Source organism: Strix uralensis, chromosome 15, assembly GCF_047716275.1.
Source record: "Strix uralensis isolate ZFMK-TIS-50842 chromosome 15, bStrUra1, whole genome shotgun sequence".
In the NCBI taxonomy this organism is placed as follows: Eukaryota; Metazoa; Chordata; class Aves; order Strigiformes; family Strigidae; genus Strix; species Strix uralensis.
Genome location: NC_133986.1, coordinates 10,350,129 through 10,362,293, shown reverse-complemented (window position 1 = coordinate 10,362,293; position 12,165 = coordinate 10,350,129). Strand labels below are relative to the sequence as shown.

Sequence of the window (12,165 nt, the reverse complement as noted above, 5' to 3'; positions counted from 1 at the left end):
CTTATAATGTAGAGAAACCCCCTGATCTACACACAAATGTTGCTTTAATGAACCTGAACCAAGCCAGGCTGCGGAATGTGAAGTCAAAGAGAAAGCATTTGTACAGCTCTGCTGTTACTTTCATAGTGCTGTTTGCGAGGGAGACTCACGTGTTACACTTTAGAGGCTGTGCAGAGGAGGCTGGGGGCCGGATTCTGATACGTTATCCATGCTGAGAAGCAGTTTCTTTCAGGAGTAGTTCCTGGAATAAAGGTTGTCTTACTAGTGGTTAAAATAGTAATTTTCAGATGGATTATCGCCTCTGTTGGCGATGAGGTGGCAGTGCACCAATCTACCTCTGTCTCTGACCTCCCTGAGCTTTGCAGATACTATGGCCTGCAGAAGTCTTATGACATATCTGAGATGAAACACTCTTTATTTTTTCAACTATGGTCTAAAAGCAGAAGTGAGATTAAGTTGAACCAGTTATTGATTCATAGTATTGCATTTTGCTTCCAAGAATCCATCTATGTTTGGTGTAACACAACTGAGAAGTGCCCAAAGCAAAGCATTTCCTTACTGTTAATATTGTAATGAGAAAATAATTACATGATTTTTACTAGTAAGTATGGTGATATTATATGTGGGTTAATTATTTAAAGGACAAAAATGATTATACTGCACATACCATGCTCATGGCTGCCTACTGAGGATTATTTTAAAACACAAGTATACGCATATTGACTATAACTGCTAGGTGCTGTACAAACATGGAATAGAATTTTTGCCATGAAATAGATACACTTGAAATGAAAAGAAAACATAATTACTGTATTTAGCCGTTATGTTGGATAGAAATTTTTAACAAAACAAGAAACAATTTGCCAAGAAAAAAAGATGAAACCTGAAAAGCATTAAAAAAGAAATAATTGGGGAAAAAACTGGATTCAGGGCATAAACATGATAAATGGTATGCTCATTTGTTTGTTTTAAACTTTGCTTGATAATCTAAAACAGTTATTCTGATAACTGTATTATACTTAAAATACAGTGATTTTTTTAAAAGTCTTGCTTGTACTTTACTAGCCAGTAGACTTTACAACCTAAACTAAATCAGTCTCTCTTTAAACAAACTATTGCTTGCTTAAGACCAAAAGATAAATTGGAGATTACTTCACTGTGTTTGAAACAATTTGTTTAAATCTGGGTCCTTGTGCAAGGAATTCCAGGGCTTCATAGAGAAGGGATTCATGAGTAGTAGCTTGAAGCATAAGGACCAGTACAATCGGAGTCTTGGGTCTAAAGAAAGGCCTTCAATGAAGTCACCAGGAGGACTGTAGAGGGAAGAAAAGAGTGTGATAATCTGACTTTCAACAGTCCCACTAGTTTTAGTTCAGAGAATTGCAGTGAGGTCTTTTTCCAAAGGCAGTACATCCATTCCTGTAGCAAATAATTGTCATAATACTGTGTTTCAGTGAGACTTCTTCCAGTGTTGCCGTAGGATGTATGGTAAGTCCACTCTGAGCCCTACGTGAGATGCACTAATGGCAACAGGAGACATAGTGTAAATGATCGGTGCTGAATGAAAAGTGCAAAAAATATGTGTAATTATTTTATTTTTAGGTGAAGTGGATGTAATGGTCATGTCTCATGATTTAAGGCTGCTCTGCGTCTGCCATTTAAAGCAGATTTGGAAACTCTTAAATACTTAATAGTCAAGATCTTCTGTCTGTAGCTTGTCGCTTGCGTGTAAAGTCTTCATTTTTGAGGATTTCCATATTAGTTTGTTTTGGTTAATAGTAAATAAAATTGTCCATTCAATTCCCTGTGATGAGTGCAGAAATAAGGTCTTATGCTCATTATGCTAAAAGATATTACTCACATTAACTGTACTTCATACACCTCCTGAGACCATTTCAGCACTTTAGTCTTTCCGTTTTTCTTCATCCCTGAGATTTGTGGAGTGGTACAAACCAGCCCATAATCTTTCTTGGTCATCAGCTCAGAGGTTTCCCTGACTTTTCAAACACTTCTCATGACTGACAGTAGCCCTATATCCAGGGGAGTCCTTAAATAAGATTTTTAAAAATTTTTTTTGGCCTGTACCCTGTATATGCAGAAGCTTCTATGAGAAAGGGGAGCCCGCCTTATCCCTTTTATCTACGTTAGGAAAGCCACAGTACCATTAGGAGAACACTGTCTGTCATAATATAAAGCTGCAAAATGGACCCAGAAAAGGCAATTGCTCAATGTTCAGGGCAAAAATAGGAGAAGAAAAAGGGAGGAGGCAGCAATGGCACAACCAAATCACTTTCCTTATATCCACTGGAGATGTTTCTTTTTTTTAAGTCCATTTAGATGAGAGTTTGGAATAGATAGTTACACATCTGTGTTTGACAACCAGGAAATAAATGAAAAAGAAAACTATTATTTTAGAACTATATTTATTAAAACACTTTAAATTCTATATGTATCCATAATCTTTACCAGTTCCACTATTTTAGTATTTTTTGATGTCTTAGTGGTACCTGAATACTTGTAGTTCTTGGCATTTCTTCCCTGACTATCCCATGTACATTCATTGTAGCTCCTGTTTTCGTTCAGGTAAGTAGCACAGCAGGAGCAATTAAAGGGAAATAATAGCTTCAATGTGTCTCACCTAGCCTGCTCCTGTAGCATTCTCCACACATCTGTACAGCTCCCAGAGCTTTGGGAATGGTGTGTTTAATGTTCACTGCTGGTTTTGACTGCCACAGCATGAAAAGCCACAGCTCTTCTAGCAGTCTCCTGAGACATCCACGATCACAGCGTCCTTAGTAAATGGGGAATGGGGGCACCGGCAGTGCTGCTTACAAATAGATTGAGATCTCATTTCTTAGCATTGTTTCAGAAAGGTATTGCCTGTAGTAGTTGTGGAATAGAAGTAATAAACAGTTACTCCACTTTGTGGAATGAAAATATACTTGTATGATGTTTGCCAGTAATGTGACATGCATATTTTCCTACTTAATAAGTGATGACAATATATTAATTGTAACTATTTTACAATCCTTTAGGTGGCTATAATAGCGGGAAATTTTGAGCTTGCTGAATATATCAAGAATCACAGGGAAGCTGATATTGGTAAGCAAAATATTTACAGACACTGAAAACAAGTTATACATGTTTAAACCAGGATTTTGCAAAGCTATTAAATTTGATTCCATGCGAGATATGACTGATGACAGTGTCATTTAAGGGAGATTTTAAAAGTAATTTTTCTATAAAAAATGAAGATGGGGAGAAAGCTGAAATGTTTTCAAAATATGCTCTGAAAATGAAAATTTGATAAGTAGTGCAAAAGAGTGATAGATGCTTTGTAAGTATAAATTAATTAGACAGTTGTAACAGATTAAATACACATCCACATACCTGGAAAAGCCAAACTGGCTCTTGCAGGCTGTTTTGGCATCAGCCTAAAGTAGCTCTCAAGTAGGAATAATTGGTAAGAAGAAGATAAAAAAAGATGTTTCTCTGCAATTCAATGAATAGATGGCAGAAAGTGTCTATCCATATCCATAAAACCGTTTCCTCTCACCAAGTTTGGTGTGTGGCACTGGATGAAGTCTAGTGGCAGGCGTTAAGGGCCCTTGACAAAAAACCTTAAGGCTTTTAAAAGATCTTTTTACATAGAATGTTTTGCCATTAAAATGAAAACCATTTTCAAATGATAAAAGTGATTTCTCATACAGTTCAATTAAAATGAATTAAAATGCTTTAATTCGGGTTAATTAAAGTTGCACAGAAACAACCTGAAGTTGAACGACAAAAGGCATTCCTTTTGAAACAGCAGGATCTATGTAGTTGTCCACACTGATTTAACTTAGTGATGCAAATCTATGACTTGATAGTATCTAAGTTTTGTGGAAAAGTAGGCCAGCTCACATGAAACTTAAGACTGTGAAAGAATTGGTCTGAATTAAGGCATCCTTTCCATTTCCATTCCTGGTTGCATATGATCTGCAGGGATGTAGCTGAAAATTCTGCACGGTAACGTGAATTCTCATAGCACTGTGATACTTTCAACTCCTTGCAGTATGCATTGAGAAATCTGAGGACACATTGCACAAAAGTTTTGCATGGAAGTCATAACTTCTGCATAAAAGTTTGTAGTGAGTTTGGAAATTTTTTACCTGAGATAGTGTGATAATTCCTTTCCATGTAAGAAGTCTTCATCTTTCTGTATTTACAAACAATCTGATGTAAAAAAATTAACTAAAAATGAACCAGGTATTCCTAATAGGGTGAGCATCTTATTGTTGTTTGTATTTACATATGGCTGATGATTTTATAACTTCGTGAAGATGTTAAAATGGAAGGAAATGGTTTTTTAGAGTCAAATGTTCCCTTTATTCTGCCATGTTAATTCTTGGTATTTTGGCTTGCGTGTAGTCAGTGCAGAGCAAGTACTGTATGTAGACAATATACAGTATTATGTTTTATGTTTCTCTGAGTGGATTTTGTTCCCTTAAAAATGGTTGTGTACAATAAAATAAAATAGTAAAGGAATGACTTGCTAGTATTAATTATGCATACACTTATAGTATGAGTAACTGTAAAGTAAAAGTAACACTTACAGTACACTTACAAACAGTAGCCTCTAAACTGGTTTGTGTGAAACCACATTGATGTTAATGTCATCATGTTTTGGACTGATCAGTTCTACCAGTTCTGCACTTTTTTTCCTTTCCCTTGACCAGTGCAGGTTCCAAGTTATGTCAGTGAGTGGGCGAAGTGAAATGTAGTTATGAAGTAGGTGGATGAGACTCAGTCTAGAAGACAAGTGATAGCCACGTGCCTGAGGCTTTAAGCAGAACTTATTATTGCTGAGTGCAAAAACTTTTATGTAGGATTTGGTGATTTCTAGAAAAATGTTTAGAAAATATCTTATATGGGAAGATTCTCCAAATTTTCCTGATGCCTTCACTTTTCCACTGAAAAGTAGAAATACTGGTGCTTCCATGATTGGCTTAAATTTTTTGCAAGATGGTGGTGGTCTGTGCAAAGCTATTTAAATTAGTAGATTTGTCTTAAACAATAAGCATTACGTTATGTTGTTTCCTCCCAGCTAATTTAATTTAGCCGGACATTTGTCCCTTAAGATTTATTACTTAAAAAAAAAAAAAAAAAGTGAAGTCATTGAAATATCTTTCTGGAATGTCTCCCTGTTAAAAAAAAATAAAAAAAATCAAAGAACAATATCCGGAGCAGAAAACCTGAGAGCTAGTATGATGATGAATGGGCAGAATAATGTCAGCACTTAAACTTCAACAAGTTGGCTTTTATTTATCTTACTTGTCTGGTTATCTGCTATATTCATGTAGTTTTGGATGTATTCCAACATGTATCATTTGAGTAATGTATCTTCTTAGAGCCGAGAGGCAACAGAGTGGGAAGGAATAGCAAAGAGCTTGAGAAATATCTTCATGAAGATAAGAAAGACAGATCATACTATGAAGGCTCTTGAGAAACATTTCATTTTTTGTCCCTCAGAAAGTGTATTTTTGGTTAGATACTGAATTTTGATATTGAACCAGTTCATTAAACCTTGTTATTATTTTAGACTCATTTAATTACTGTAATTACTTTGTATTTTGTAATTATTTTAGACTCATTTAATAATGAATAAGTTACAACTGTAGGAAATTCTTTGGAATATGTGCAGCTTTGGGTGGGTCTCTTTTCTATGGAGGCTTAAACTGGTAGATGATGAGCTGTTCAATCATTTAATAGTAAGCTTGTCAATGGTATTCATGATTATTCGCAGTAAGATTCATCGGAAGGAGACATTGGTGATGCATTGGGAAAAACTCCATGTTGCTCTTGATTCATCGGAAAAAACTCCACGTGGCTCTTGGAAGATTTCTGACCTAATCTTTTAACTTTGAGTGATCATGCACAGTATCTTTAGCTATAGATACTTTTCCAATGCAAGCCTAATATACAGCTAAGTAATATATGTGGCAATAATATTTTTTTCAGAAAGAATCTACCTACTTTCCTGGGTATGTCGTCTTAAGGATGGGAAAATTTTAATCGGTGGTAGTGATTGGAGGCTGAACCTAACTTAGTAGTTTCAGGAGCAGGTTTTATCTGGTGACAGAAATTTTTACATTTCTCAAACTGAAGTGTCTGAAAGATGAAAAATAATATTTGCTTGCAATCTCTGATCTTACATAGTGAGGAACTACACTATCTGTGTCCATCTGTTTTGACATGTGCTAATTAACATTATTCTTAGACTATTTTGTTGTCCCAAACTATTGCAGTAGGAAGTCACTTGTACTCTCAATGCAGAAGGTATTATGTGGGTGTCTTCCAGTTTGTCAGTAGTCACAAAGCTGTTTCAAGTAATGTTGCCAAAACTGCAATTAAAAGGATCTAGCAGCAGTAATGTAGTGCTTGTGATTCATGGTCCTGTGCCGTGCGTTGTGGTGAATGAGCTGCTTTGTTCAGTGGCAGAGATCATAGCTCAGCCTTCCTGCAGGAGGAGGGTATCGCTGCCTGTGGAGTGAAGGAATGAGTCTGCAGCGTGCCGACAGCAAAAGCACTACATCTCAATGCGGTGGTCCACAAGAGCTCCACATCAAGAAATATATATGCTTAAGTGCTCAGTATATCACTTATTATCTATTCCACCTTTGCCTGCCAATTATATTTCATCGGCATTTAGAGTAGAACACCATTTTAAGCTGTATGTGAAGTCTGGGATCATTCAGTTAAGAAGAGGCTGAATTGCATGTCTTAAAGGGAGCCTTTTTGTCCTTGTCTTTTTTTTTTTTTTTTTTTTTTTTTCCCCTTGGCCTGGATCCGTGCCAGACTGTAGTGCTAAGACTATCCCCATTGTAGAAGATGATGGAAAACCAGCTCAGGTGGAAAATGACCAGGGTATCCTCTAGCAGTAGAAAATTCTAATTTGCAGCAGAACTACTAAATCTTTGTTCTACAGATCAAATCCCACAGAGATTTTTCTTCCTTTTTATTTAATTAGAAAGCACTTACATTAGACAAATGTGTTGAAATGCTGAAAAACTAGTCATGTATAAAATAAGCTTCTTTGCAATAATTGTAAGCCTTCACACTGTAAAAAGAAGAAAAAATGCAAAAATACCTGTTTTAGAAACAAAAAAGGCAAAAATAATGACCCATGGAATAATGTGACATCTGACTGTACAGAGGGATGTTCTTCTAAGGTGTGAAGTGTCTGGTTATCTCACTCAGATCTTGCCAGATAAAAGCACCTACTTAAGGCCGGTGTGACTATACATGTTTAGTCAGAGAGACAGTGTCTGTGTTTCCCTTTTACAGAAGCAAAATAGATTAAAATTGTATCCAAAACAGAAGATGTAGGTGCCATTGGAGTCCCTACCTAGTCATCTGAAAAAAAGAGGGGAGACTTCGCCAGTAAAGTTTCTCAGCTACATAAAATTGTGTTATAGAGGCCAATCTGTTGACTAAGCTGAGTGTGTTTCAAGGCAGATAAGGTCATTTAGGGTTTTAAAATCATCAGGAGAGATCAGAGCTGGTAGATGTACCCTGAGACAGCTCTGAGCAGCAGAAGAGCGTGTACCACAGTGGTCTTTGTTTGCAGAGCAACAGTCCTCCATCCCACCCTTCACATCAGTTCTTCAGTCTGGAGGAGCCTGATTTCTCTCCTGTCCTCATTCTGGATGGGTGCAGCTCTCTATCTCTTGGATGATTTCACAGCAGACGCTTATGATGAAACGAGGGGCAATCCGTGAAAGGGAGACTGGCAATCCAAACCTCCTGACTATTCTCATGACTGATCTACAGTGTGTAAATGTTCAGGCAAGGTTGCACTAAGCAGTTCTGTTTCCTTTTGCCTGTAAGCCCTTGTCTCTCCCAGCAAACTGGAGTTTTGTAGAACCTTCTCCTTAGCCACCATACCAGAATAAAAATATGTTAGTTATTCTGTCCTATAAAAAAATTTGGCTTTTTCCTCTGAAAGTTCAAAACTGTGTGGGTTCTCTCACACGTGCTCTCCCTTCTTCTATCAGCAAGTTGATTCTTCCTTACCTTACTCCTTTCCCCACCATCAATTGCCAATTTATCTTTCCATCGCAAGTAGTACATTGTAGCAGGTGTCTGGGTGACCAGTTTGTTGAAACCGTGACATGAAAAGTATTTAGCACAGATAACTTGTTTTGGCTTGGTGCTGCCATTTTCAGAAACAAACTGAGAAGAAAAGCCTTGCAAATGAAACCTGTGGTAGAGGTACAATAAAAGACACCTCGCTGTCAGCAATGGAGAATGTTCGCATTAGTCTTATTTCAAACAGGGATGATGCAATTTTATAAGACCAATCAAACATAAAAGGTAACAGATTCAGAGAAGAGGAAAAAAGGATATGAGTAAAAGATTAAAAGCAAGGTCCAGATTTCATTGTATTAATTTCTTTTCTGAGTTTCTGAACATCAGTGAATCCCTTTTGTTTTCTTGGCAGATGTTTGAAAGGTGAATGAAAATTTTTGTATCATTTAAAAAGCAATCCTATTTGAAACAAATTAAAGTAATATTTTTCATAAAGCAAGAAAACCTATTACCATAAGGTACTTAGAAACTTGTTTTACAAGCAGCATCAAATACTTAGTATAGCTTCTCAGATTATTTCAATTCATCATGCCCCCAAATTAGTTTTTTGAGGAATTAGAACAGCATCAAAGTAGCTTATTTTAATTATCACTTATTTTGAGTGTCTTTGGAACCCAGAAGTCTGTTGCAGCTCAGTGACTATTGTTTCACCTTCTTTTCTGCGTTGAGGAAGACATCACATATACTCCTGATGTCTAGCAGTCACACATCATTAAAAAATAAAAATAATGTCCCTTTTTGAACTACCTTTTTTTTTAACTAGCTATAGCACATTTATAATTTATTTAACTTTATGCATTTATTTATTGCAAACTAAGAGAAAGTAATGGATTAAAAGATGTGATGAATAGAAAAGTTAATCCCTGATTGTTTTCATCCAGCCTGCAGCTGTCTGTGGGTAAATGAGCACAGCAGATTTAGGAAGCATTTGCTGTACAGAATTTACTATGGCTTCTATAGGATGGAGGTACAAAACCCAATCATATATGTAAGAACATTGAAGCTTTCATTAGATACAGATATGCAGATATTAAGGATGTTGCAAACTGATAGTCCTTTGACTTGGATATCCTATATTTAAATCTCTCTTTTGCCTTGGTTCTTTGTGATGAGATGAATTTTCAGATGGATTAAATGACATGGGTTGTTCTTCTTCAAGTGAACAAGGTTTGTTTTATATTGTACATCTTGTCCTTCAGCATCTCTGAAGCTAGAAGCAATAGGATTCTTTTGTTTTATTTTTGTTTGCTTTTTGCTTTAGCAAAATGAAACACATTGAGCTGGTGTGCGAGTTTTTGGTAGTTGATTAGCAGACTAACTAATACTTGGATACTGTTGCTAGGCTTCAAGTCAGAGTTCCTGTATTCCTCTATAATTATGCAGAGATATGTGTATGTGATGGTTTGTCTGTGCTTTCACATGGAGGTTTTGTTTTCTTTTATATATTGAAAATCTGCTAATATGGTAGGCTTATCCTTTAAAATATACATATTCCACACTAGGCAGTTGTTTTTAAATAAAATGTTTTTCAAGTATGTGTAAAAGCATTTATTTTTATTGTAATTGTGATTGTAAAGATCTTAAGAAACATGCATTATCTTGTAGAATAAGCAGAACAGGTCGTTCAAAACACAAGGATATTAGTTGGTTTGTGGTAAAATTGCTTTTCTAACCCATTTTCTTTAATTAGATCAGAGTGATTGAGGTCAGCAATCTTGGTTTTTCAGCTGCAAGTGTTTCTATTAAATGCTAGCCTGCCCGATGAATATTCTGTTTGTTTACTTATTTATTTTGGTTTGGGGAGCCATTTAGTAATTTTGATTTTCGTAAATCAAATGCTGGCAGAATAATTCTCAAGTTAGGGGAAAGCATATTTAGAGAGATAAAAGCAGAAACAAGAAAAGGCAGTAAATCAAAAGACTTAAAAACCTACAAAACTGGCAGCAGCATGCAATGACTTGTTCTATTTTTATCACATGTTACTTAATAGAAGCAAAAGGGACACCAGCATGTATTATAGCCCTGTGTATTTGTCATTTGAATGTGAATAACATTAACCTGTTTCATATGCTAGCAGGCATTTTAATGTGGATAAAACATCATATTAGTGTAATCAGGATGGCAAAGACAGTGAGATCTTCACTGTCCACATTTTAAATGCATGTTGTTTGGCAGATTCTCATAATCCTAAATTCCCTTTTGCAGTTTCTTTCAAATACCTCTGCTAAATTAATAATTATTTCTCATGTCCATAGAAAAAACCCTTTACGTTAATGACTTTTAAGCTAGGTTACAACCAAATGAATATTGATTGGTCTGTAAATCTGTTGCTATTATTTATCTGTTTTTCTCTGAAGGGTTGCAAGGAATAGAATGTCATATGCTCAGTCTTGCTATGTGGTAGGAAACAAATTGGAAAACTGGGAACTGTGATCTGTTAATGTAATTACATATCAAAATGTAAGACAGAGCTTGAAAAACTTAACGTAGTTTTCTTTTTCCCTTTGGTCACAAGTAATTTTCTTCTGTGTGTATATTAGTACAAAGTTGTGCAGTAACTAGGTTTATTTCAAATTTACACTTTATTTTCAAAAATTGATTATTCTTGTTGGCCTTTGAACTTCGGTATATTCTGTGTACATAACATGGAACTGCATGCAGAGTAGTGCAAATTATGTAGTGCATGGTCATTGCCTGTGATTTCTTAGGCTTACTCTAAATTTTGAGCAAGAAAGTAAGGTGAGAACTGATGACATATGTAACTGCTGATATAAGTACAGTAGATTTCAGAATGATTTGGCCCGGTTTTGTAAACCAGTCTGTAGTGTGTCCTTGCCACCTGCCAGGTAGACAACGATTGCCACAGCAACTCCTGATAGGGTTTGTTTTACAGATGGAACAAGAAGAACCTTGTAATTGAGCCAAAAATAAACTACCGGAGGAATCCCAGTCCCTGTTCAGCGCCCTTGTGCTAGTTTTGGTCTCGGGCAAGAACTCTGTGGTCTGAGCAGTGGGTGCAGGTCGCACAGGGCTTGCTGGCTTATCCCCTAGAGATGTTTGAGATGTTTGGGAGGGTGGCAGAGGAAGAGTAGAAAGGAAGGGGGAGAATTGGTATGTGTTTGTGTCTTGCCCCAATCTTCATGCTCAAACCGGAATGGTTGGAAGTGTTTCCAGGGCCCTCAGCTCCTGCTTCCCCCAAATCTGGCTTCTAGCTAGTTCCTAGTCCACTAGCTTCTCATCAGGAGAAATGCATCTCACCTTCTCTGCTCCTTCTAGGCCAGGACCATTCTATCCAGCAGCTGGGAACTGTGGGGTTTTTTTGGTAATGTTCCTATCATCAGTGTGCTGTTCTGTCACGGAGTCAGGTCAGCTACCTTTCCCAAGTCCTTAAAGGATATACATGCCTTAAGGCACGGTCCTTTCACTGGTAGTGGCTTTTTTTGCCCTTTTTTTTTTTTTTTAATAGCTTTCACTGGCTTGACACCACTGAGGTAGTGTTCAGGGAAGTAAAACCAGAGGCCACATACAGAAGGAGTGTAAATTGCTGAACTAAAAAAAGAAAGCAAGCCATAAAGCATAATCAGTAGGAGGAATGATTCGAGTTTACCAGGGATAGTTGCTGTGACTGAGGACAAAAATGGAATGTATTTTTATATATCAAAGAGGTTATCAAATGAATAAAATTTCATTTCTTGCTTTACAAAAAAAAATTGAGTGGATTGTACTATCCTCAAAAATTATCATGAAATGTTTAAAAGGATGATGCCATTGAACTAACTAGGCAGATCAAAGGTCATATTACGAGCAGACAAAAATGAAAGTACCCTAGGACTCTTAAATGCTGAAATTTTGAACTAGTATTTTAGCCAAACTGGAGCTATGGTAATGATTTTCAGTTTCCTCCTGTGAGTGAAATTCCCAGTGTTGCTCAGCCTGGTGGCCAGATCCTTCTAACCCCTGTAGCTCCTCTTGGAGCTGCTGGAAATGGTCAGCAGATGACCCATCCCTCAGGAACCTGCTTTCTGATTCAGCCTT

At 36.7% G+C, this 12,165-nt stretch overlaps 1 protein-coding gene across 1 annotated transcript in view; it reads left to right on the top strand.

Moving 5' to 3' along the window:
* The window catches only part of SHANK2 (SH3 and multiple ankyrin repeat domains 2), a 338,478-nt gene that overhangs the window by 57,001 nt on the left and 269,312 nt on the right, over positions 1 to 12,165 (top strand). The window contains exon 10 of the mRNA XM_074884646.1: positions 3,036 to 3,102. Coding sequence (XP_074740747.1) covers positions 3,036 to 3,102 — 67 coding nt within the window. The remainder of the gene's footprint in view (positions 1 to 3,035; positions 3,103 to 12,165) is intronic.